This window comes from Pan troglodytes, chromosome X (genome assembly GCF_028858775.2).
Source record: "Pan troglodytes isolate AG18354 chromosome X, NHGRI_mPanTro3-v2.0_pri, whole genome shotgun sequence".
NCBI lineage: Eukaryota > Metazoa > Chordata > Mammalia > Primates > Hominidae > Pan > Pan troglodytes.
The window spans coordinates 115,894,312-115,921,670 of record NC_072421.2 but is presented as its reverse complement, the minus strand read 5'-3'; the positions used below and the strand labels follow the sequence as shown (position 1 = coordinate 115,921,670).

The window sequence follows — 27,359 nt, the reverse complement described above, 5'->3', positions numbered from 1 at the left end:
ATTTGCAAGAAAAACATTACTTTCTAGGTACATAGCATACTTACAGCTTCTAGTATCAAAAAGAAATTTTATACTTATTAAAATGGATACAGTATATTCATACTTGCAATCTGATGCAATTATCAATTCTTAGAAGCCATGAGGTCTAACAGTCTCTGCAAAACCCAACTATTAAAAAAATCCCTACTTTATAAGTGTCTAAGATAATGGAGCATATTAAACATGCACCTCTTCCTGTCTTTCTTACATTTATTGAGCTAATTTTGAAAATTAACAGAAACAGAAAGTAGCCAGAATTCTAGGCTTGGCATTACCAATGCATAGGTGAGTGATCTTGGGTACATCACTCTGTATGTTCGACTGTACAATACTTTTATATATTATATTCCACACAGATGCTAAGACAACAGACTGAAAAAGTACTTCAAAAGAGATGAAAAAGATATCACTATCATAAGAAAAAAAGAATACACACATCAGGAACATAAACTCCATTGTGTTTACTGTGCCTCACTGTGGCTAGCACTAGGTTAAAAGATAATTTCTGGTGTCAAACTCTAATGGCATGTGAAATAGAAGCCTCTTTTAACTGTCCCCAAATAAAATGACAGAAGGGAAACAAACCCCAAATGATCTCTTCCTGAAAACAATGGATATAAATGTTATTTCTCATGTAAAAAGGCTTTGTATTCAATAAAATTGTGAGTTACTTAGGTCTGTTTGGGGTTAGATGGATGTAGCTGAGGATCTATAAGTAGGATTGCTGAAATAAGCACAATAAAAGATACTACAGATAGTCTCTATTTTTAATAGTAATCAATGCCTGGAAACTGTATGGTAAATTAAACTAATAAAAGCAAGCCCTTTTCCCTAAAGCAAAGCAGTTAAAATTATCACTGCTACATTAGTCAGTGAGGCTTTATGGAGGAAGCGGGCCATGAAGAATGGGCATGCTTTGAATAGAAAGATGATCAAGACATCCAAATAAGGGGAACAATAGGAATAAGGTCCACAGGCAGGAATTCAACATGATTATGGGCCTGCTACAGTCAGGAATGGAATTAGATTCCAAGGATAGTAAAATCTGTGAGGTACAGTTCTTTGCCTTCAATCAGCCCAGAGCCTAGCCAGGGAGACTAACAAGAAAGACATGGTAATATCAGTATAAAAGTACCTATGATGTACTATTAGAATACAAATGAAGAACAATTTTATCTGCTGGATTCAGGGAAAATAATAAGATATTTGAGCTGAATCTTGAAGGATAAGTAGGGCTTTGCCCTGTGAAGGCAAAGCAAACAGCAGGGACAGAGACATGAAAGTGAAAGTGTTTATAGTGTACAGACCTGTATCAGGCACGGCTGGTAGGATGCACAGGCACTAGGGAATTGGAACTGAGTCAAAAGTTAAGATTAGGCAATACAGGGAAGAATCTTATTGTGGGGGAGATAAAGGGCCGTCAAAAGATTTTAAACCGCAAGGCTGGGCATGGTGGCTCACGCCTGTAATCCCAGCACTTTGGGGGGCCGAGGTGGGAGGATCACTTGAGGTCAGGAGTTTAAGACCAGCCTGGCCAACATGGTGAAACCCTATCTCTACTAAAAACACAAAAATTAGCTGGGCATGGTGGTGAGTGCCTGTAATCCCAGTTATTTGGGAGGCTGAGGCAGGAGAACCCCTTGAACCCGGGAGGCGCAGGTTGCAAATGAGCCGAGATCATGCCACTGCACTCCAGCCTCGGCGACAGAGCGAGACTCTGTCTCAAAAAAAAGAAAAAAAAAATTTAAACCACACAATGGCACAGTCAATCTGTTTTGAAAAACCTGGCTGGCTGGTGGCAGTGTAGAAAATGAATTGGGTAGAGACCAGAGGCAGAAAAAACAATTAGGAGACTATGGCAAGCATTTAAATGAGTGTTGAAGACCTAGACGATGTGTGTGACAATTAGGGATGAGGGGGTAAGTTCCACAGGTATTTGTGGGTGGGGGTAGAGTGGCTAGGAATTTGTTACTAATTTGAAATGTGGGTAAGGAAGAAAAAGTAATGGAGTATTTTTGATTGAGTTAACAAGGTAACTTGTAGATGTTGATGCCACTAAATAAGGTTCAGAAGTGAGGAGAAGCAGGTTTGTGGGTGAATGATGAAAATATTTCAATGAATGATCATAAAGATGACAGATTTAAGTTTAAAGTAGCAATAATTACAGTAAGTTTAAATGGTATAAATGTACCAATTAAAAAACAGAAACTGGCAGAGTGGGTAAAAAAAACATGGTCTAACTATACGCTATCTATAAGAAACATTTTAAACATAATGGGATGCCATCATGGCAGACAGGAGGCAGGACTAGATTGCAGCTCCTACTCAGATGGACAGAGCAGCATGCGGAGGCTCACACCATGAATTTTAGCTGCAGATCGACTGCAAGAAAGAACTAGGAATCCCAAGAGAACCCACAGACCCTCTGAAGGAAGCAGAATGCTCCTGCAGGACCCAGGAGACACCCCGAATACTGTGAGTGCCCAAACTGCAGAAGTGGGAAAGGGAGATCCTCCTCTCCGGAACACACACCCCACTGGGGAAACTGAACGTCTGTTTGCAGGATAAGTTTCTGACCTTACCTGGAGCTGAGTCAATTTAGAGAGCCCAGCGAAATATAGAAGTAGAGGAAGCAGCAGGAAAGCCTTGGGAGCTCGCTGGGTCTTCAAGCAGGCCATTCCTGCCTGGCACCACAGGGATCCTTCGGGAGGGCAGCCAGAGGAATAGGAGGGGAAACACTATAGGGAGAAGGAAGTCTCCAGCTGAACTTTGTAACAATTCGAACTGGCGAGAAGCCTCCTGGCCAGAAGGGGGAGGGCACGAATCCGGTGTGCAAACTCCATAGGTGGGGGAAGAACCAAGCCTTTTTCTTTCACAGCTGGGAGGTGGGTAGCCTGGGGCAAGTTCTCAGGCCCAGATCCCCTACTGCCTGGAAACAGACTTGGGGCTGTTGAGGGGGCATGGTGGGAGTGAGACTGGCCCTTCTGTTTGTGTGGGAGCTGGGTGAGGCCTGTGACTGCCAGCTTTCCCCCGCTTCCCTGACAACCTGCATGACTCAGCAGAGGCAGCCATAATCTTCCTAGGTACGCAACTTCATTGACCTGGGATCATCACATCCATCCCCCACAGCAGCCTCAGCAAGACCCAACCAAGGAGATTCTGAGCTCAGACACACCTAGCCCTGCCCCCACCTGATGGGCCTTCCTTATCCACCCTGGTAGCTGAAGACAAAGGGCATATACTCTTGAGAGTTCTAGGGCCCCACCCACCACCATTTCCAATCCATACTACCATAGCTTGATGCTCTTTGGAAAGCGCCACCTCCCAGCAGAAGGCCAACCAGCACAAAAATAGAAAATTAAACCACCAAAGCTAAGAACCCTCACAGAGTCCATTTCACCCCCCTGCCACTTCCACTGGTACAGGTGCTGGTATCCACGGCTGAGAGACCCATAGACGGTTCACATCACAGGACTCTCTGCAGACAACCTCCAGTACCAGCTCAGAGCTGGGTAGACTTGCTGGGTGGCTAGACCCAGAAGAGAGATAACAATCCCTGCAGCTAGGCTCACAGGAAGCCACATCCATAGGAAAAAGGGAAGAGTACTACATCAAGGGAACACCCAGTGGGACAAACGAATCTGAACAACAGCCTTCAGCCCTAGACTCTGACAGAGCCTACCCAAATGAGAAGGAACCAGAAAACCAACTCTGGTAATTTGACAAAACAAGGCTCTTTAACAACCCCCCAAAAATCACACTAGTTCATCAGCAATGCATCCAAACCAATAAGAAATCCCTGATTTACCTGAAAAAGAATTCAGGAGGTTAGTTATTAAGTTAATCTGGGAGGCGCCAGAGAAAGGCAAAGCCCAATGCAGTGAAATCCAAAAAACGATACAAGAAGTGAAGGGAGAAATATTCAAGCAAATGGATAGCATAAAGAAAAAAAACAATAAAAACTTCAGGAAACACTGTACACACTTATAGAAATGCAAAATGCTCTGGAAAGTCTCAGCAATAGAATTGAACAAGTAGAAGAAAGAAATTCAGAGCTCAAAGACAAGGTCTTCAAATTAACCCAATACAACAAAGACAAAGAAAAAAGAATAAGAGAATATGAATGAAGCCTCTACGAGGTCTGGGATTATGTTAAACACCAAACCTAAGAATAACTGATGTTCCTGAGGAAGAAGAGATGTCTGAAAGTTTGAAAAACATATTTGGGGGAATAATCAAGGAAAACTTCCCCGGCCTTGCTCGAGACCTAGACATTCAAATACAAGAAGCACAAAGAACAAGTGGGAAATTCATCACAAAATGATCATCGCGTAGGCACACTGTCATCACGTTATCTAAAGTTAAGACAAAGGAAAGAATCTTAAGAGCTGTGAGACAAAAGCACCAGGTAACGTATAAAGGAAAACCTAACAGATTAGCAGCGGATTTCTCAGCAGAAACCCTACAAGCTAGAAGGGATTGGGGCCCTATCTTCAGCCTCCTCAAACAAAACAATTATCACTAAGAATTTTGTATCCAGTAAAACTAAGTATCATATATGAAGGAAAGATACAGTCGTTTTCACACAAACAAATGCTGAGAGAATTTGCCACTACTAAGCCACCACTATAAGAACTGCTAAAACGAGCTCTAAATCTTGAAACAAATCCTGGAAACACATTAAAACAGAACCTCTTTAAAGCATAAATCATACAGAACCTATAAAACAAAAATGTAAGTTAAAAAGCAAAAACAAAAAAACCAAGGTACACAGGCAACAAATAACACTATGAGGTATCTCACATCTCAATACTAACATTGAATGTAAGTGGCCTAAATGCTCCACTTAAAAGATACAGAGATGCAGAATGGATAAGAACCCACCAACTAACTATCTGCTGTCTTCAGGAGACATAAGGACTCAAATAAACTTAAAGGGGTGGTAAAAGGCGTTTCATGCAAATGGACACCAAAAGCGAGCAGGGGTAGCTATTCTTATATCACACAAAACAAACTTTAAAGCAACAGCATTTAAAAGAGACAAAGAGGGACATGATATAACAGTAAAAGGCCGTGTCCAACAGGAAAATATCACAATCCTAAACATTTATGCACCTAAGACTGGAGCTCCCAAATTTATAAAACAATTACTAATAGACCTAAGAAATGAGATAGACGGCAACACGATAATAGTTGGGGACTTCAATACTCCACTGACAGCACTAGAGAGGTCATCAAAGCAGAAAGTCAACAAAGAAACAACGAATTTAAACTATACCTTGGAACAAATGGACTTAACAGATATATATACAGAACATTCCATCCAACAACTGCAGAATACACATTCTATTCAATAGTGCATGGAACCTTCTCCAAGATAGACCATATGATAGGCCATAAAACGAGCCTCAATAAATTTAAGAAAATTGAAATTATATCAAGCACTCTCTCAGACTACAGTGGAATAAAACTGGAAATGAACTCCAAAAGGAACCTTCGAAACCGTGCAAATACATGGAAATAAAATAACCTGCTCCTGAATGAGCACTCGGTCAAAAATGAAATCAAGATGGAAATTAAAAAATTATTTGAACTGAATGACAATAATGAAACAATCTATCATAACCTTTGGGATACAGCAAAGGTGGTGCTAACAGGAAAGTTCATAGCCCTATAAATGCCTACATCAAAAAGACTCAAAGAGCACAAACTGACATGCTAAGGTCACACTTCAAGGAACTAGAGAAACAAGAACAAACCAAACCCAAAGCCAGCAGAAGAAAGGAAATTACCAAGATCAGAGCAGAATTAAACGAAATTGAAACAAACAAAAAATACAAAAGATAAATGAAACACAAAGCTGGTTCTTTGAAAAGATAAATAAAATTGATAGACTGTTAGCAAGATTAACCAAGAAAATAAGAGAGAAAATCCAAATAACCTCATTAAGAAGAGAAACAGGAGATATTACAACTGACATCACTGAAATACAAAAGATCATTCAAGGCTACTATGAACACCTTTATGCACATAAACTAGAAAACCTAGAAGAGATGGATAAATTCCTGGAAAAATACAAACCCTCCTAGCTTAAATTAGGAAGAAATAGATACCCTGAACAGACCAATAACAAGCAGCGAGATTGAAATGGTAATTTAAAAATTATCAACAAAAAAAACAGTCCAGGACTGGCTGGGCACGATGGCTCATGCCTGTAATCCCAGTACTTTGGGAGGCCGAGGCAGGCGGATCACCTGAGGCCAGGAGTTCAAGACTAGCCTGGCCAACATGTTGAAACCTCGTCTCTACTAAAAATACAACAACTAGCCGGGCATGGTGGTGTGTGCCTGTAATCCCAGCTACCAGGAAGGCTGAGGCAGGAGAATCGTTGGAACCCAGGAGGCGGAGGCTGCAGTGAGCTGAGATTGCGCCACTGCACTCCAGCCTGGGCGACAGAGTGAGACTCCATCTCAAAAAAAGTCCAGGACCAGATGGATTCACAGCAGAATTCTACCAGACATTCAAAGAAGAATTGGTAACAATTCTTTTGACACTATTCCACAAGATAGAAAAAGAGGGAATCCTCCCTAATTCATTCTATGACGCCAGCATCACCCACTAATACCAAAATCAGGAAAGGACACAACCAAAAAAGAAAACTACAGACCAATATCCCTGATGAACATAGATGCTAAAATCCTTAACAACATACTAGCTAACCAAATCCAACAACATATCGAAAAGATAATCCACCCAGTTCAAGTGGGTTTCATAGCAGGGATGCAGGGATGGTTTAACATATGCAAGTCAATAAATGTGATACACCACATAAACAGAATTAAAAACAAAAATCACATGATCATCTCAATAGATGCAGAAAAAGCATTCGACAAAATCCAGCATCCTTTATGATTAAAACTCTCAGCAAAATCAGCATACAGGTGACATATCTCAGTGTAATAAAAGCCATCTATGACAAACCCACAGCCAACATAATACTGAATGGGGAAAAATTGAAAGCATTCCCTCTGAGAACTGGAACAAGACAAGGATGCCCACTCTTACCACTCCTCTTCAACACAGTACTGGAAGTCCTAGCCAGAGCAATCAGACAAGAGAAAGAAATAAAGGGCATTCAAATGGGTAAAGAGAAAGTCAAACTGTCACTGTTTGCTGACGATATGATCATTTACCTCGGAAACCCTAAAGACTCCTCCAGAAAGCTCAGAACTGATCAAAGAATTCAGCACAGTTTCCAGATACAAGATTAATGTAAACAAATCAGTAGCTCTTGTATACACCAACAGCAACCAAGTGAAGAATCAAATCGATAACTCAATCACTTTTACAAAAGCTGCAAAAAAATAAAATACTTAGGAATATACCTAACCAAAGAGGCGAAAGACATCTACAAGGAAAACTACAAAACGCTGCTGAAAGAAATCATGGACGACACAAACAAATGGAAACACATCCCATGCTCATGGATGGGTAGAATCAATATTGTGAAAATGGCCATACTTCAAAAAGCAATCTGCCACATTTTCTTAATCCAGTCTATTATTGTTGGACATTTGGGTTGGTTCCAAGTCTTTGCTATTGTGAATAGTGCCGCAATAAACATACGTGTGCATGTGTCTTTATAGCAGCATGATTTATAGTCCTTTGGGTATATATCCAGTAATGGAAAAAAAAAAAAAAAACCATGGAACATAAAAAAAAAAAAAGCAATCGCAAGTTCAATGCAATCCCCATCAAAATACCAACATCATTCTTCACAGAATTAGAAAAAACAATTCTAAAATTCATATGGAACCAAAAGAGCCCGCACAGCCAAAGCAAGACTAAGCAAAAGAACAAATACGGAGGCGTCACACTTACTGATTTCAAACTATACTATAAGGCCATAGTCACCAAGACAGCATGGTACTGGTATAAACATAGGCACACAGACCAATGGAAAACAATAGAGAACCCAGAAATAAACCCAAATATTTACAGCCAACTGATCTTTGACAAAGCAAACAAAAACATAAAAAGTGGGGAAAGGACACCCTTTTCAACAAATGGTGCTGAGATAACTGGCTAGCCACGTGTAGGATAATGAAATTGGATCCTCATCTCTCACTTTATACAAAAATCAACTCAAGAGGGATTAAGGACTCAAATCTAAGACCTGAAAGCATAAAAATTCTAGAAGATAACATTGGAAAAACCCTTCTAGACATTGGCTTAGGCAAGGATTTCATGACCAGGAACCCAAAAGCAAATGCAATAAAAATAAATAGTTGGGACTTAATTACACTAACGAGCTTTTGCACAGCAAAAGGAACAGTCAGCAGAGTAAACAGACAACCCACAGAGTGGGAGAAAATCTTCACAATCTATACATCCAACTAAGGACTAACTAATATCCAGAATGAACAACAAACTCAAACAAATCAGTAAGAAAAAAACAGTCCATCAAAAAGTGGGCTAAGGACATAAATAGACAATTCTCAAAAAAATATACAAATGGCCAACACACGTATGAAAAAATGCTCAACATCACAATAATCAGGGAAATGTAAATCAAAACCACGATGTGATACCATCTTACTCCTGCAAGAATGGCCATAATAAAAAATCAAAAAATAGATGTTGGCGTGGATGTGGTGATCAGGGAACACTTCTACACTGCTAGTGGGAATGTAAACTAATACAACCACTGTGGAAAACAGCGTGGAGATTCCTTAAAGAAATAAAAGTAGAACTAACATTTGATCCATCAATCCCACTATTGGGTATCTACCCAGAGGAAAAGAAGTCATTATTAGAAAAAGATACTTGCACACGCACGTTTATAGCAGCACAATTTGGAATTGCAAAAACGTGGAACCAACCCAAATGCCCATCAATCAACGAGTGGATAAAGAAACTGGTATGTATACACGATGGAATACTACTCAGCCATAAAAAGGAATGAATTAACAGCATTTGCAGCAACCTGGATGAGATTGGAGACTATTATTCTAAGAGAAGTAACTCAGGAATGGAAAACCAAACATTGTATGTTCTCACTGATATGTGGGAGCTAAACTATGAGGACGCAAAGATGTAAGAATGATACAATAGACTTTGGGGACTTGGGAGGAAGAGTGGGAGGAGGGTGAGGAATAAAAGACTACAAATAGGTGCAGTGTATACTGCTTGGGTGATGGGTGCACCAAAATCACTAAAGAACTTATGTAACCAAATGCCACCTGTACCCCAATAACTTATGGAAAAATTAAAATATAAAAAATATTTCTATGAGTGACCATTACCATGTAGCTAACTACGCAAGCCAGACACCTGTGATTCATCCCAGGCTACTCACTTTTACTACCCCAGCTAGTCAGTCACCAAGTCCTACAAATTAGACTTATTTTACATCTCTCAATTCAGCTTATCTTTACAGTTTCTAGCTCTACTGGTATCATAATCATCAAAATCGGAAGTAACCATTTCTCTGGGTTAATAGCCTCTTACATGGTCTCCCTGTCTCAAACCTGAAGCCCCCACCTAGTCTATCCTTCACAATACTACCAGAATACTCTTTCTAAAACAAAAATCTGAACATGGTAATTATGCCTCTGAGTGAAATCCTTCAAAGCCCCACCCTGCTCCCAGTAGTTTGCAGGATAAAGTTCCATCTTGGTTCATCACAAAAAGTCATTTAAAATTCCACTCCTGCCTACCTCTCCCACCAATCTCACAAATGCACCTTTCCCAGCCATGTGTAATTCCTTGTGGTACCTTTAACATACTAGCCTCCATGCTTTTGCACTTGCTAGTCCCTGGGTCTGACACGCTCCTTCCTTTCTTCTCTCATATAGCTAAATCCTAGCTCAAATAACAAGTTTCCAGGAAACTATTCCTAACACTGTGATTTATAAGGCTAACCTATTTTTGTGTAGTACCTTCTGTAGAATATCACCATCTAATACTGTAATTGTGAGTTTACCCATTTCACTAGTTCACAAGATCCCTGAGGACAGAGAATATGTCTCATTTGATTTTATAGCATGTAGCAGTGTCTGCCACATATAGCAGGCACTCAGAAAACATTTGTTGAAGGAGTTTAGTTTTGGACCTATTAGTTGATGTGGTTGGATTACATGTAGATAAAGAGATCCTATATATTATGTGAAAAGGCAGCAAGCACAATAATGTTCTTGTTTAAAAATCATAAAGTTACTGAAAGTAAACAAAGAATTACAGATCTAAAGCCAGTTCAGGACTAGAAGAAGAGCATAAATATGTCTATTGAAAATGGCCAAGAACAGACCCTGAGAAACAGTAAATGTAAGGAGATGGAAGAAGAAACAGTGGGAGTATAAGAGAACAAAGGGAAACAGAACCATGGAAAGCCAGGAGAAGGAGAAAACGTAGTGTCAAATACTGGAGCCAATGAAATCTCAGGAAAATACTGTTGAGCAGGTAGACATTTTAGGTTCTCTTGTTTATATCACCCTTACCTAATGCAACACACAAAAAGCACAGGTGACAACTTAGTACAATATTGTGTATTCTGCTTTATAGGTTTAAAATTGGTTATATTTAACCTTCCAGCTCTAAAACCAAATGAAAATCATTAAGATACCTTATCTGAAACTGTGATAAAGTGTTTATTAAACCAAGAAGGTTAGAAAATTAAAATACTTAAATATCTTTTTTCTTTCCTTAATTACCTCTTATTTGGGTATCTATTATCATTATTTTAAAAATGTCTAACATGGATTTGAGGGGAGGGGCTTTTGTATTATTTAAGTTTACATTAGTGGTATAGTACCCTGAGCAATAGTATTCACTGTCTGGCAACCTTTAAACATCAAAAATTTTCATTTGCTAATTTCTTCTAATTGAAGAAACTCTTGGTTCTAATGATACATCTTAATTTTATATTAAGTGTCTTCATGCAACTGTAATTTCTGATACACAAAAATACTTTATGGTAAACAAATTAAATCATACCTGAAAACAGAGTAACCATAAAACAATAAGCATACCCCTGTATCTGTATCCGATTTTGATGAACTTAGACTTTCCTGAGAGGGTGATGGGGACACACGTCCTAAAAACAACATAATAATTGTAAAAAAGGCATGTATGTACACACACAGACCCACCAAAATATAACATTCAGAAGTAATGACACAGCAATGTCTAATAGTTAGAGAATACAGTATTCTAGAAAAATACTAACAATTGAGGCATAACCCTTAAGAGCCAAAATATTTGTTTCAATCATTTTTACATAAAAACTTCATAAAATGGCTTAACCATTTCCCTACTTTAGTAAACAAAATACCATTAAATCCTCAGTATTCGAATAGAACACATTCTTATTAATCATGACAAGTAGCAAGAGGAACAATAAAGGAGCAGAAAGGTTCAGGGCTGGGGTTAGTCTCAAGGGCCACTGAAAATAGTCTTTTTGCTCTTGGCAGGGCAGTAAAAGAAATGACACACAGCTAGGACTAGAAAAACTCACCATATAGTAACCACAGTTTAACTTCTTGTCAAATTATTATCATCTTCAACTAAGTACTGAAACATAATGCAAGCAATACTCACAGGATTTACTCAAGTATATGAGGCCTAGCTTGCCAGTTTAGTGAATCTCCCTAGACTTTTATGTTCCTCAAATTGGTGCTTTGACTATATACTCTCACCCATGGCCACCTTTCTTCTCCTTTCTCCTATGCTTTACTTCTCGTTTGCAGCCTTACTTGATGGCGGGGAGGGTGTGGAAAAAACTTATTACACAGTTAAATAGTTATTAGAAAAGAATCCCATGAACTTAAAGCCCAAATTTACATCAGTTCTACATACTTTCCTGATAACACCATGATACATAAATATCTGTACATAGTTGTAATCAGTGTGTACATAATGTTCTGAGGCTTCTCTTTTCAACATTTTTTCATATATCCCTTGATATATTGACAATTCACATTCATTTTCCATGACTCTTTCCTTAATCATTTTTACTTACGGGATATATATGATTTTCATTCTTTTTCCAGTTTAATTAGCAATTCTATTTTAACCTAGGATAGAACTGAAGGTTGCCAGAGGAAACCAAATATCATGTTCTCAATAGCTGATGAAATTAACTACACACTACACCTGGAAAGGAATAAATCAAAAGCTTTGTGGCAGCTCTTTTCATTGGGTTTAGAGACTTTTTGCCACTGACGTCTGTCTTACTTTCAAGTTTTTGGCTATTATCATAAGTAGTGGTTGCTGCAAATGACTGCCAGAAAAGTAGGGCATCAGTATACCTAAAATGTAAAAACTTCAGGTTTCTGTAGATTTTTAAATAGATGAAAAATACCTTCAGTATTGTATTTCATTCGCATATTGTTGAAATAGTCAAAAGCATTTTTTAAAGCCCATATTCTCACTACATTGTCTTGTCCAGCTGAGGCAAGTAATCGGCCACAGTGAGAAAATTTCATGGTCCAAACAGCTCCCTATAAAAACAAAAGAAGTTTCAAAGTTAATACTTTACACCTTTAGAGACTTTACTTTTGGCCTGGCATGGTGGCTCACGTCTGTAATCTCAGCACTTTGGGAGGCTGAGGCAGGTGGATCACCTAAGGTCAGGAGTTCGAGACCAGCCTGGCCAACATGGTAAAACCCCATCTCTGCTAAAAATACAAAAATTAGCTGGGCATGGTGGCGGGCGCCTGTAATCCCAGCCACTTAGGAGGCTGAGGCAGGAGGATCACTTGAACCTGGGAGGTGAAGGGTGTAGTGAGTCAAGACCGCGCCATTGTACTCCAGCCTGGGCAACAAAAGCGAAACTCTATCTAAAAATAATAATAAATAAAATAAAATAGAGATATTACTTTAAAGCCAAAGTTTAAAATTATGCCAAATTACATATACTAAGATAATGCTCAAATTGCTAACACTACTTAAGTCCAAAAGTTCAATGGTGCTATAATACCACAAAAGTAGACTTTCAGAAGAAAGGTAGGGTAAGATAGTTGTAGTGTTCCATAATCTAAACTAACAACTTCAAGAACTCAAACCCTGTCCACATATTAACAGAAATGGGAGTTCTAAAGTGGTCAGAAATCTTCATTGGAAAAGCACAAATCCTAGTTGGGGATCTTAGTCCCCTAGCTGAACGTAAAGATGGGTGGCAGAGCCCTCAGCACAGCACTAACAACTGAGCAGGACTGAGGAAGACTAAAGCCCACCTTGGCAGTGACCCGTATAGCATCGAGCACTTAGAAGTATTACAGTTTTGGAATGGGCCGGGCGTGGTGGCACGTGCCTGTAATCCCAGCACTTTGGGAGGTCCAGGCGGGTGGATCACTTGAGCTCAGGAGTTCAAGACTAGCCTGGGCAACATGGCGAAACCCCATCTCTACAAAAAATACAAAAAATTAGCCAGGCATGGTGGTGCACACCTGTGGTCCCAGCTACTCAGGAGGCTGACGAGGGAGGACTGCTTGAGCCCAGGAGGCAGAGGCTGCAGTGAGCTGAGATCCCGCCCCTGCACTCCAGCCTGGGTGACAGAGCGAGACTCTGCCACAAAAAGAGAAAAAAAAAAGGTAGTTGTATTGGAATGGTGTGGTCTCATCCTACTTTTCTCTCTAGAAACAAGGTTTCAAAGTATATGACCAGAATCTCTAGACACTGAGAACAATAGGAAAGTATGTGTGTGTGGTGGGGGTGGAGGAGCAGGGAGAAAGAACATGAACCTCTTAAGTTGGAAAGACCAAATCTTATTACAAGAAATACTATTATATACACATTCAGATGTATCAAAAAGATTATGCCACAGCCCATTTATTGAAATAACCATTCACTTCTACAAAATTCAAGTGTATTAAAAATGAGTCATTTGGAGCCTACTACGATGAGATTTTACTTAAAACAGGAAATAACGAGTCAATACAGTACTAGGAAATTCATCAATTTCCTTAAGGAAAATACTAAAATCAACTCAAACATTTATCTGTAGATTGTAAACATCAAAATTTAAATTTGAATTTGGTTGCCATCCAATATATTTATGGTTGCTTCATTCTAGTTAAGCCAACTTTTAGACTTAAAATGTAAACAGATTCCCTGATCAAGGGCACAGTATTATTTATTCAGATCTAAATTTTATCACTGCCTTCTTTGTGTTCCTAGCATTTTCAGGGGTTAACCACAATACAGTTTGTGCAATTGCATCTACATTGGTACATTTGAACTCTAAAGGAGAACTTGAACTTTTACCTCTCTCCTTGTTTTAGCTGAATATCTCACTTTACAACATATATTGAGCTTCTGATATATTTTGTAAATTATTTAAAATATGGTTGGGAGCATTTTAAACATTTTTCAAAGTTACAGACCACCCTCTAATCTAACTGCTTTAAAGTTTGGTGCCTTTGCATAGCTTTCTTAGTGATACAGCCTGAGAGTTTACTTATTCAATAACTCCTTTCTTTCTTTTTTTTTTTTTTTTGAGACGGAGTTTTTTACTCTGTAGCCCAGGCTGGAGTGCAGTGGCACAAACTCGACTCACCACAACCTCTGCCTCCTGGGTTCAAGCAATTCTCCTGCCTCAGCCTCCCAAGTAGCTGGGATTACAGGCACCCGCCACCATGCTTGGCTAATTTTTATATTTTTCGTAGAGACAGGGTTTCGCCATGTTGGTCAGGCTGGTCTCGAACTCCTGACCTCAAGTGATCCGCCTGTCTTGGCCTCCCAAAGTGCTGGGATTACAGGCGTGAGCCACCGCACCTGGCCGATAAGTCACTTCTGGAATAATTCAGAGATAGACTTTGCATTACCTATTCATTAAATCATGTTAACATAAATTCACCGTTCTTGAGTCAGGCTAGCAAAGTTACATACATAGAAAGAGATAGTTTTGTAGAAGCCAAAGTATTTCTCTTAACAAAAACAGTATCAATCCTAAAAAATGAAAAAGTTGCTTACCATATGTTCACCACTAAGATCTTGCACCACTTTGATCTGATCAAAATCATAAGGTCCTTTGAAACCGTGCGCTGCTTTGAATTTAACTGGTCTTGTGTATGGCATTCCTTCATCATCACTTGATGAAGGATCATCTTGATCAGTATGAAACACTGAACAGAAAAGCAACAGAAATCACTACTAGCTAATGTAGATATTGCTATTATCATAATTTCATATTTCCTGCATACCAAGAAAATTCATTAAATGGAAGAGCAAAATTTATTTATTATGTAACATACTGGTTAAAAACATGGAGTCTAATGCCAGACTGCTAGGTTCAAATCCAGCTCTGTCATTTATTATCTGTGTGACCACAGGCAAGTTACTCAACTTTCGATGCCTCTTAGTTTTCTCATCTATCAAATGGGGATAATGATGGTACTTACCTCATAGGGTTTCTATGGGATTAAATGAATTAATACAGGTAAAAGTGCTTAGTACAGTCCCAGGCACTGTATAAGTACTATGTAAGTTTCATTAAATAAAACAAATGAGTACAATAATGACAAAAGCATAGGAGGTTAAGATATGTGCAAATTTAGAAAATTTACCTAATTAAAAAAATTTATTTATTTATTTTTATACAAACAGGGGTCTCACTATGTTGCCCAAGCTGGTCTCCAACTCCTGGGCTTAAGTGATCCTCCTGCCTTAGCCTTCCAAAGTGTTGGGATTACAGATATGAGCCACCATACCCAGCCCTACCTAATTTTGAAAATACAGTTATTCCCCAGTATCCATGGCAGGACCTGCTATGGGTACCAAAATCTGCAAATGCTCAAATCCCTTAACATAAAATGGCACGGTATTTGCATATAACCTATGCACATCCTTTCATGTACTTGCTTTCTTTTTTAAAGACAGGGTCTCAGGTTGGAGTGCAATGGTGCAATCATAGCTCATTGCAGCTCTGAACTCTTGGGCTCAAGCAATCCTGCTCCTCGGCCTTCTGAGTAGCTGGGACTATAGGCACACGCCACTACACCAAGCTAATTTTTATTTTTTAGTAGAGACAGGGTCTCACTATGTTTTACCAGGCTAGTCTCGAACTCCTGGCCTCAAGCGGTTCTCCTGTCTTGGCCTCTCAAAGTACTGGAATTATAGGCATGAGCCACCATGCCTCGCCCTGTATACTTTAAATAATCTCTAGATTACTTATAATATCTACTGCAGTGTAAATGTTATATAAATAGTTGTTATATTATTTTTTCTATTATGTTTTATTGTTGCATTGTTATTTTTTATATATTTTTAAAAATATTTTTCTATCTGTGGTTGTTTGAATCCCTCCATGTGGAACCCATGGATATGGAGGACTGACTGTATTTGTAAAAACCAAATAGCTGGCGAGGCGCGGTGGCTCACACCTGTAATCCCAGAGCTTTGAGAGGCTGAGGTGGGCAGATCACCTGAGGTCATCAGTTTGAGACCAGCTTGGGCAACATGGTGAAACCCTGTCCCTACTAAAAATACAAAAATCAGCCAGGTGTGGTGGCAGGTGCCTGTAATCCCAGCTACTCGGGAGGCTGAGGCAGGAGAATTGTTTGAACCCAGGAGGCAGAGGTTGAAGTGAGCCGAGATCGTGCCACTGTACTCCAGCCTGGGTGACAGAGCGAGACTCCATCTCCAAAAAAGAAAAAAATAGCCTTGGCCAGACATGGTGGCTCATGCCTGTAATTCCAGCACTTTGGGAGGTAGAAGTGGGCGGATCACCTGAGGTCAGGAGTTCAATACCAGCCTGGCCAACATGGCAAAACCCTGTCTCTGCTAAAAATACAAAAATTAGCCAGGTGTGGTGGTGTGTGCCTATAATCCCAGCTACTTGGTAAGCTGAGGCAGGAGAATGGCTTGAACCCAGGAGACGGAGGTTGCAGTGAGCCAAGATCATGCCATTCCACCCCAGTCTGGGCGACAGAGCAAGACTTTCTCAAAAAAAAAGAAAAAAAAAACCCAAAACCAAATAGCCTTAAAAAACTAATTTATGGCCGGGTGCAGTGGCTCACGCCTGTAATCCCAGCACTTTGGGAGTCCGAGGCAGGCAGATCACGAGGTCAGGAGATCGAGACCATCCTGGCTAACACGGTGAAACCCCGTCTCTACTAAAAACACAAAAAATTAGCCAGGTGTGGTGGCAGGCGCCTGTAGTCCCAGCTACTCGGGAGGCTGAGGCAGGAGAATGGTGTGAACCTGGGAGGTGGAGCTTGCAGTGAGCCGAGATCGCGCCACTGCACTCCAGCCTGGGCAACAGAGTAAGACTCCATCTCAAATAAACAAACAAACAAACAAACGAAACTAATTCATAACTGATTATTTAACACTCAACCATTTCAGACTGTCAAAAGTCACAAAATATGTATAAATCCATTTTTCTTCACACTCATAAAATTAAGTCATAGAGTACCTTATTTATTGAAATACTAAGATGTCAGCTATAAAGGTTTACTATTTTAAATAGAATGCTTCTTACAAACTACAGGCTAAATTTAGACGATTACAAATTAATTGAATGTTCAGTTGAAATGTTCTGTTTTAACTCACCTTCATCTCTAACACTTTTAACTTTATTTATAGCACGTTCACCATATTCCTCAGCAAGGTGCTTTGCTCTCTTTACTGATTTTCCAAGAAACTTCTTTAGTTGAGTCCTTAACAAAAATGAAAAAAGTATCAACTCAGTTAACTGTAAAAGTCCAATAATTTGCAGACAAATGTATTAGCTGTGACTGATAAAGTACACTACTTTGAAATAACTTTTTTAAACATAAATAATAGGTGTTTGAGTTCCAAATCCCTTATTCTATGGAATAAACATATTCAAGTCAATATGGCAAAGGAAACATACACCCTTTCCCCCAATTTACAATATTCATATATTCTAGAGCTTTGGTTTTCAATGGTGAATAAAAATTGATTGGCAGAGGTAGTGTGGAGAGGGGAGTGTTTAAAGTGTAGGTACTTCAGCTCCATCCCCAGATAATCCAATTTAGAGAGTCTGGGGGTGAGAACTGCTTTGAGAAGGCTGCTTTAGAGAGCTGTTCTTAAAAACACATTTTACCAATAAAGAGTAAAGAGATATTTCCTCACAAAATAGAATGCTTTGGTAGCTTAAGATGGTCCCTTGTCCCTTCTCTTTCAGTTTGGGTAGGTGCATGTAATAAAATTAGGCTGAGTTTTCCTAGTAGGTATTCCCAAATACGAGGTAACGTAAGTATGCATCTCAAGCTTCCATAAATAGGACTTACTTATTGCATTTTCAATTAGCTAAGTCTCAGATTTCATATATTAAGATTACAAAAAGCAATGCACAGTACATGATGATATTTAAAACCAAAAGAAATATGAATCAGGAGTAAATTTTTACTGATTCATGGGAGCTCATGAGGGACAGTATTTTTAAAAGTTGTTAAGTTATATATACAGAGAAGTTCAATGTAACACTGTTTAGAATAGTCAAAAAGTGGAAATAAACTAAATTTTTTGTCAATAGAGGAACAGATAAATAAGTGCTGGTATGAAATACAATAAAATTAATGAGGCAAACCTCAGCTTTTTAAATGTGCCAAGCTCTTATAGTAACCTCAGGGGCTTTGCATGTGTGGTTATTTCTGCCTGGAACACCTCTCCCTTGGCTAATTCCCACTCACTTTTTAGGTCTCAGATCAAACAGCTCTCTCAAAATGGCCTTTTTAACTTTAGACAGAGTTTTTGTTACATAGTCCCCGTTTATCCAAAGTTTGACTTTACATGGTTTCGGTTACCCCAGTCAACCATGGTCCAAAAATATTAAATGGAAAATCCCAGAAATAAAACAATTTGTAAGTTTTAAATCGTGTGCCATTCTGAGTAGCATGATGAAATCTCACACCACCCTGCTCCATCCTACCTGGGATGTGAATCATCCCTCTGTCCAGTGTTTCCACGCTATAGACGATACCCACTTATTACTTAGTAGCCTTCTTGGTTATCAGATAGAAAAAACACAGTAGATACAGAGTCTGGTACTATCTGTGATTTCAGGTATCCACTGGGGATCTTGGAACGTATACCCCATGGATAAGAGGGAACTACTGTAATACTTCCACAGCACCGGGAACTTTTCTTTTATAGCAATCACTACAAATGTAGCTAGACTTATCTGTGCAATTACATGTTTAATGCCTATTTCTCCCATTTAACAGAAGTTCTATGAAGGCAGAGACCACGAATGTCTTTTTTTAAAATTTTTTTTAATTGAGACAGAGTCTTGCTCTGTTGCCCAGACTGGAGTGCAGTGGCATGATTTTGGCTCACTGCAGCCTTGACATCCCAGGTTCAATAGACCCACCTGCCTCTGCCTCCTGAGTTGCTGGGATTACAGGCACACACCACCATGCCTGGCTAATTTTTGTATTTTTTGTAGAGACGGGGTCCTGCCATGTTGCCCAGGCTGGTCTTGAACTTCTGGACTCAAGTGATCCACCTGCCTTGGCCTCCCAAAGTGCTGGGATTACAAGCATGAGCCATTGCACCCATCCTGAATGTCTTTTTTTTTTTTTTGAGACAGAGTTTCACTCTTGTTGCCCAGGCTGGAGTGCAAAGGCATGATCTCAGCTCACTGCAATCTCTGCCTCCTGGGTTCAAGCAATTCTCCTGCTTCAGCCTCCCGAGTAGCTAGGAGTACAGGCGCCCACCACCATGCCCAGCTAATTTTTTGTATTTTTAGTAGAGATGGGCTTTCACCATGTTGGCCGGGCTGGTCGTGAACTCCTGACCTCAGGTAATCCACCTGCCTCGGCCTCCCAAAATGCTGGATTACAGGCATGAGCCACCACGCCTGGCCTCTTAATGTCTTAACTGTTATATCCCAAGCACTTAACTCTCATATCTGGCTCTCAGAAAGACTACAATATATATATTATTAGTGCTGATATAAAGAGATGTCTATGATATATTTGATTTTCTAAAATAAAAAACAAAAAAACAAAAAAAACAAAAAACAGCAAGTTGACAAACTATAGACATAGAGTAGCCCCGCTTTTATGAGAAAAAAAAATTCTATGGCGAATACACCATGCTATTAAAACTGATTTCTGGACTGGCTAGCCATATGTAGAAAGCTGAAACTGGATCCCTTCCTTACACCTTATACAAAAATTAATTCAAGATGGATTAAAGATTTAAACGTTAGACCTAAAACCATAAAAACCCTAGAAGAAAACCTAGGCATTACCATTCAGGACATAGGCATGGGCAAGGACTTCATGTCTAAAACACCAAAAGCAATGGCAACAAAAGACAAAATTGACAAATGGGATCTAATTAAACTAAAGAGCTTCTGCACAGCAAAAGAAACTACCATCAGAGTGAACAGGCAACCTACAAAATGGGAGAAAATTTTCGCAACCTACTCATCTGACAAAGGGCTAATATCCAGAATCTACAATGGACTCAAACAAATTTACAAGAAAAAAACAAACAACCCCATCAAAAAGTGGGCGAAGGACATGAACAGACACTTCTCAAAAGAAGACATTTATGCAGCCAAAAAACACATGAAAAAATGCTCATCATCACTAGCCATCAGAGAAATGCAAATCAAAACCACTATGAGATACCATCTCACACCAGTTAGAATGGCAATCATTAAAAAGTCAGGAAACAACAGGTGCTGGAGAGGATGTGGAGAAATAGGAACACTTTTACACTGTTGGTGGGACTGTAAACTAGTTCAACCATTGTGGAAGTCAGTGTGGCGATTCCTCAGGGATCTAGAACTAGAAATACCATTTGACCCAGCCATCCCATTACTGGGTATATACCCAAAGGACTATAAATCATGCTGCTATAAAGACACATGCACACGTGTGTTTATTGCGGCACTATTCACAATAGCAAAGACTTGGAACCAACCCAAATGTCCAACAATGATAGACTGGATTAAGAAAATGTGGCACATATACACCATGGAATACTATGCAGCCATAAAAAATGATGAGTTCATGTCCTTTGTAGGGACATGGATGAAATTGGAAATCATCATTCTCAGTAAACTATCGCAAGAACAAAAAACCAAACACCGCATATTCTCACTCATAGGTGGGAATTGAACAATGAGATCACATGGACACAGGAAGGGGAATATCACACTCTGGGGACTGTTGTGGGGTGGGGGGAGGGGGGAGGGATAGCATTGGGAGATATACCTAATGCTAGATGACGAGTTAGTGGGTGCAGCGCACCAGCATGGCACATGTATACATATGTAACTAACCTGCACAATGTGCACATGTACCCTAAAACTTAAAGTATAATAAAAAAAAAAAAAGAAAACCCCTGATTTCTGGGGCTGAGATTATGAGAAACTTTCATTTTCTATTTTACATATTTCTGTATTTCTTTTGATAACCAGAAAACACAGATGATAAACCATTTTTAAAACCATTATAAGGTCTATGCTACCTATAACTCTGAAGCTGTATTTTCTGGATAATTATAAGTTTACTACCACTTTAAAAGCCAAGAAAACAGACATTTAATTATTTCAGATGATAATAGTTCTAAAATATCTACTTTTATGCCTTCTTAAATGGCACTTAATGTTCCCTAAATTTCATTCCTTGATGGATAAGATCGTTACCATCATTTTGGTTCTTTAATACATTCAGAGCCTTTCTAATGCATTGCAGGTGTGCCATACTATTGGTTCCCTACTCAGCCTTCAAGGCAACAGGGCAGGGCCCAGGGAAGCCTGGGCCAATCTTCTCTGGCCATCAGCTGATGGCCAGCTTACCCCAACATTCAGTGCAAATACTATTATGTTCTCTGTGTGTCAATGGCATAAGAAAAGGTTGAAAAGCACTGTGGTACAATGATTGTGCTATGAGTTTTTTTTTTTTTGGTGGGGGGTGTGGGGGACAAGGTCTTGCTCTGTCGCCCAGGCCGAAGTGCAGTGGTGTGACCACGGCTCACTGCAGCCTCGATCCCTCAGGCTCAAGCAATTCTCCCATGTCAGCCTCCTGAGTAGCTGAGACCACATGTGTGTGCCACCATGCCTGGCTAATTTTTTAAATTTTTTTGTAAAGAGTGAGTCTACCTGTGTTGCTCAGGCTGCTCTCAAACTCCTGGGCTCAAGTGATCCTCCTACTTTGGTCTCCCAAAATGCTAGGATTACAGGTGTGAGCCACTGCACCCACCTATATTATGAGTTATTTTATCATTTTTCTGATTACCTGACATTCTTATGTGTCAACTTACATGTTGTCACAGTTTGCTGCTTCTATTTTGCAGTAAGCTCAGACACTGAACAGAGTTTTAAAAAAAATGATGTAAGAAATAAGCATAATGGCTTTGAATAAACCTGAGGAACTTTTCTCTTAGAAAAATAATGAGCTTTAGTGCATGGACTATGTGACATCTCTTCTGGATGTTTATCTGTCCCGGAATAATTGTAGTAATTCCTTATTCTCAGGTTCCCAATAACTGCAACTACTAGATGGCCAAGTTCCAAATATCTAAGGTGCTATCATATGCCTGCATTTTAGGTACATCTTTCCTAAAAATTCTCAATGCTTTCTTTGATACACACTAGGAAAAGGACTCAAGTGGATAATTCACTTTGGACCTTAGAGTTAATTATTATCAATTTAGTGACTTGTGTATAATCAAACAAAATGTACAGGCCCACCACTGATCTAGAAGTTTGTAGGGGAAACAAAGGATGGCATAATCAGAATCCTTTTGCAACATATGCTTTGATTGTTTAATGTGTATTTGTCTGAAAACAGTTTAAGATAATATATTGTAAAGGGAAAAAGTAAGTTATAGACTACAGGTATTCCCAAAATTGAGAAAAGAAAGAAAATTGCCATGGACTGTAGTGGTCAGGAGGAATCTCATTATAGTTGGGTTTAGAAAGACAAATAGGATTGCAGAGATAAAGAGAAAGGGAAAAGACAACTTCAAGGACAATCATGTTCTTCTACTAACACTTTTCGTACCTACCTACTGGTAGAAAAACAACACAAGTATGGTGCAACACTTACTGGTCATTTTCTGTATGTCAGATGCTTTATTATTATTACCATTTTTTTTTGAGGGGGAGTCTTGCTCTGTCGCCCAGGCTGGAGTGCAGTGGAGTCCACCTCCTGGGTTCAAGTGATTCTCCTGCCTCAGCCTCCCAAGTAGCTGGGATTACAGGCACCTGTCACCATGCCCAACTAATTTTTGTATTTTTAGTAGAGATGGGGTTTCACCATGTTGGCCAGGCTGGTCTTGAACCCCTGATCTCAGGAGATCTGCCTGCCTTGGCCTCCCAAAGTGCTGGGATTATAGGCGTGAGCCATTGCGCCCGGCCCAGATGCTTTAAAACTAATCAATACAACTTCATAACCCATCAGCGAGGGACAGGGAGGAATGGTGGTGGGTAGACATAAAAACTACACGGAGCATGATTTAAAATAGTATGGTAGTTCTCATATTTTTTTAAATAAAAACTTGAAATGAAGAAAAGGGATGTACTGTAACTCACGTTTTCTGTTTTAACCTTCCACCATCAGTATCTGTTGGCTGAGACTGTAACTTCTCTTCATCATCTGACTGTGCCGCGTCATTACTGTAAGAAGGGGAAGTTGTTTTAAAAGAAGCCATTTCTTCTATACTTCTTAAAAATCTGTTTATACTTACTATATAACCAGTTAATCAGAATAAGAAAAACTACGCTAATAAGCTTTACATAATTTTATTTATTTATTTATTTATTTAGGAGATGGAGTCTTGCTCTGTCGCCCAAGCTGGAGTGCAGTGGCACAATCTTGGCTCACTGCAACCTCCGCCTCCCTGGTTCAAGCAATTCTCCTGCCTCAGCCTCCTGAGTACTTGGGACTATAGGCGCACACCACCATGTCTGGCTAATTTTTTGTATTTTAGTAGAGACAGGGTTTCACCATGTTGCCCAGGCTCGTGTCGAACTCCTGAGCTCAGGCAATCCACCCGCCTTGGCCTCCTAAAGTGCTAGAATTACGGGTGTGAGCCACTGTGCTCGGCCCATATAATTTTAATTTAAATGATGGACCTGACAACTTAAAGGCTTCAGAAATTGAAGAAAAGAATCTTTAAGCAAGGTTCAATGTACAACATATAAATGAATGCAATTTAGAAATTTATGAAAAACCTACTACAAACAAAACTTTTTGCTTGGCAAAATGTGCTATAGGGAAATAATAAAGTAACTTGTAGGTATCTTCCTCCCCACTCATTAAGTACATCCTGCATTACATTTAATAAAATAGCTCCTGCTTTTACCAAAATGATTCAATAGAGCCACATACATCTCGTAGTAAAGTCACTCATCTCATTTTAAAGCCATTTTCTGATCCTACAAAAACAGTACAAATATTTAAACAATTTATGATCCTTAAAGCAAGGTTTCAGAAGACTAAGTATTCATTCTACATAGCTTTTTAGCCTCATTTTTCTGTTATTTTAATTTATTTATTTATTTTTGTGGAGATGAGGTCTCACTATGTTGCCCAGGCTCCTCTCTAACTCCTGAATTCAAGCGCTGCCTCAGCCTCCTAAAGTGCTGGGATTACAGGCATGAACTATCACGCCTGGCTGCCTCACTGTTTTTATATTGTCTCAAGTATAATTTAAATCATTAAAAAAGAGAAATTAAGTGCTATGGGATTTAATATTTATACTATTTTCCCCAAGTAACTGTACAGTCATAATGAAGAGCAAAGTTAAAGAATACATACATTATCTAACTCTATTTTAATTCCAGAAGAAAAAAGACTGAATGAAACCAAATTAGGGGTTGTCATAGTTCATTAACAGAGAAATATTAACAACTCTGAAATACTATAAATGACAAATAACAACATTAGGCCATACCTTACATATTCTTTTGTCCTTCTCATGATGTGTAGAGTGAGAGGATTAATGCCTGTTGGTAGTTTCTCTTCTGCAAGACTCAAAGGTATTTCTTCTCCAGTATCCAGGTTCTTAATCATTACACTGGCTAAAATTTCCTGAGGTTAAAAAAAAAAAACAATCACACCAAGATGACCTGCAATTTAATTATCTTTTTGAGTCTACAAAATCCCCTAAAATTTAAGCTAAAGGCTTTTTAGATATATTCAATACTGCACACAATAATTTCTAACATTTTTATTGAGATATAATTCACATGCCACAAAATGCACTCATTTAAAGCATATAATTCAATGGTTTTTAGTATATTCACAGAGTTGTACAACTATCGCCACTAAGTCAGAATATTTTCTGCACCCCAAAAGGAAATTCCCTACCCATTAGCAGTCACACCTCATTTCCCTTTCTTTTTAGCCCCTGGCAAATACCAATCTACTTTCTGTCTCTATAGATTTGCCTATTCCATACATTTCATATAAATCAAATCCTGTAATATATGGCCTTTTACGTCGGTTTCTTTAACCTAACATGATGTTTTCAAGGTTTATCCATGTTGTAGCATGTATCAGTACTTTATCCCTTCATTCCTTTTAATTGCTAAAAAAATATAACATGGTATGAATATACCACATTTTATTTATCCATCCAATCAGTGATGAACATTTGGGTTGTTTCCACTTTCTGGCTGTTATGAATGATGATGCTGTGAATATTTGTGTACATTTTTTTGTGTGAACATATGTTTTCATTTCTCATTAGTATATACAAAGGAACGGAATTGCTGGGTCATGGTAACACTATGTTTCACATTTTGAGGAACTGCCAAACTGTTTTCCAAAGTGCAATATTTTAAGAAATGTATTGTTTTAAAGAAACATAAACTAAGATTTTGCTGTAAAATTTAATTCTGAATAAGTTGGCTAATAGGTGCATACTAAGTTTTAATGATAAGAAACCATTAAAATAATAAAAAAATGTATTTTGGTATAACATGTATTCATAATATCAAGTTCTTTTATTATTATTATTATTATTTTAAATTTTTTTTCTTGAGACCGAGTCTTGCTCTGTCGCCCAGGTTGGAGTGCAGTGGTGTGATCTCAGCTCACTGCAACCTCCGCCTCCCAGGTTCAAGTGATTCTCCTGCCTCAGCCTCTGGGTAACTGGGATTACAGATGCACACCACCATGCCTGGCTAATTTTTGTATTTTTAGTAGAGACAGGGTTTTGCCATGTTGGCCAGGCTGGTCTCAAACTCCTGACCTCAAGTGACCTGCCCACCTTGGCCTCCCAAAGTGCTGGGATTACAGGAGTGAGCCACCACACCTGGCCTCAATATCAAGTTCTTTTAAAGCCCACTTTCTATAAAATATAAACCTTGCTTTCAATATATTTATTCCACTATGCAACACAGTGAAAGGGCAAGTTTAAGTCAGAGATGCTACATCCAGCATATCAACAAAGACAATCTTCAATTTTCATTTTTTCTTCTGTATTTTTTTTTGTGTGTAACAGCAATAAACTTAAAAAAAATTAAATTGTGGTAAACTACACATAACATAAAATTTACCATTTTAACCATTTTTAAGTGTATAGTTCTGGGTCATTAAGTACATTCACATTGTTATGCAACCATCATTACCATCCATCTCCAGAACGTTTTCATCTTCCCATTATGTTTTTTGTACTTTATGTTTTAAGAACAAGAACAAAAAAATCTATTTCTACCTCATCAGTAAGCTCTCTCCCAGAGTTGGATCTAGGTCTCTGAGGGCCCATCACTTCACCTGCTACAGTCTGCCCATCAGGTGCTTTTCCATTTTCCTGGAAATATAATTTTATAAACAGAAATTAGACTGAATCAATTTCTATAAATTTTCAATTATTACCACATATAATTCTAAAGAATTTCATAATTCAGATAATGGAGTCTGCTGAAAATCTAAATGGAACATTACGTTTCAGTCCTTCATTTTTCCCAGCATGCTGAAAAACATTAGGAACCAAAACTATTGCTGCTCATGAAATAATGTCTTAGTATTCTTGAAAACAAATAAATGTTCTATTTGAACCTGGCCAAAAGGCATTTCTCTACTAAGACTGCTATTAATCTGGACTGTATGTGGCTACCTCAAAGGTAGAGGTCAGAAAACTTCTCTCTATAAAGAGCCATACAGTAAATATTTAAGGCATTTTTGTTCATATAGAGTCTCTGTCACATATTCTTCTTCTTATTTTAAACAACCTTTAAAAATGTAAAGAACATTCTTAGCTTGGGGAACCTCCCAAAGCAGGCCACTACTGACCCCTGCTCTAAGGCTATAACAAGACTATAGTGTCCTATATTCTAGTGTGGTAGCCTGGCCCACCACAGCTACCATGTAAGTAGCTCTGAG

At 38.8% G+C, this 27,359-nt stretch overlaps 1 protein-coding gene across 4 annotated transcripts in view; it reads right to left on the bottom strand.

The window, feature by feature from the left end:
- The window catches only part of WDR44 (WD repeat domain 44), a 103,860-nt gene that overhangs the window by 27,889 nt on the left and 48,612 nt on the right, over positions 1 to 27,359 (bottom strand). For all 4 annotated transcript variants that reach the window (XR_010154628.1, XM_016943651.3, XM_016943654.3 and 1 more), the window contains 7 exons: positions 26,692 to 26,787; positions 24,925 to 25,061; positions 23,561 to 23,644; positions 17,593 to 17,699; positions 15,013 to 15,164; positions 12,401 to 12,539; positions 11,070 to 11,134 (listed from right to left, as the gene is read on the bottom strand). Coding sequence is in view for 3 of the 4 variants with exons in the window: in XM_016943651.3 (XP_016799140.1) it covers positions 11,070 to 11,134; positions 12,401 to 12,539; positions 15,013 to 15,164; positions 17,593 to 17,699; positions 23,561 to 23,644; positions 24,925 to 25,061; positions 26,692 to 26,787 (780 nt within the window). In the remaining variant the exon portion in view is untranslated. The remainder of the gene's footprint in view (positions 1 to 11,069; positions 11,135 to 12,400; positions 12,540 to 15,012; positions 15,165 to 17,592; positions 17,700 to 23,560; positions 23,645 to 24,924; positions 25,062 to 26,691; positions 26,788 to 27,359) is intronic.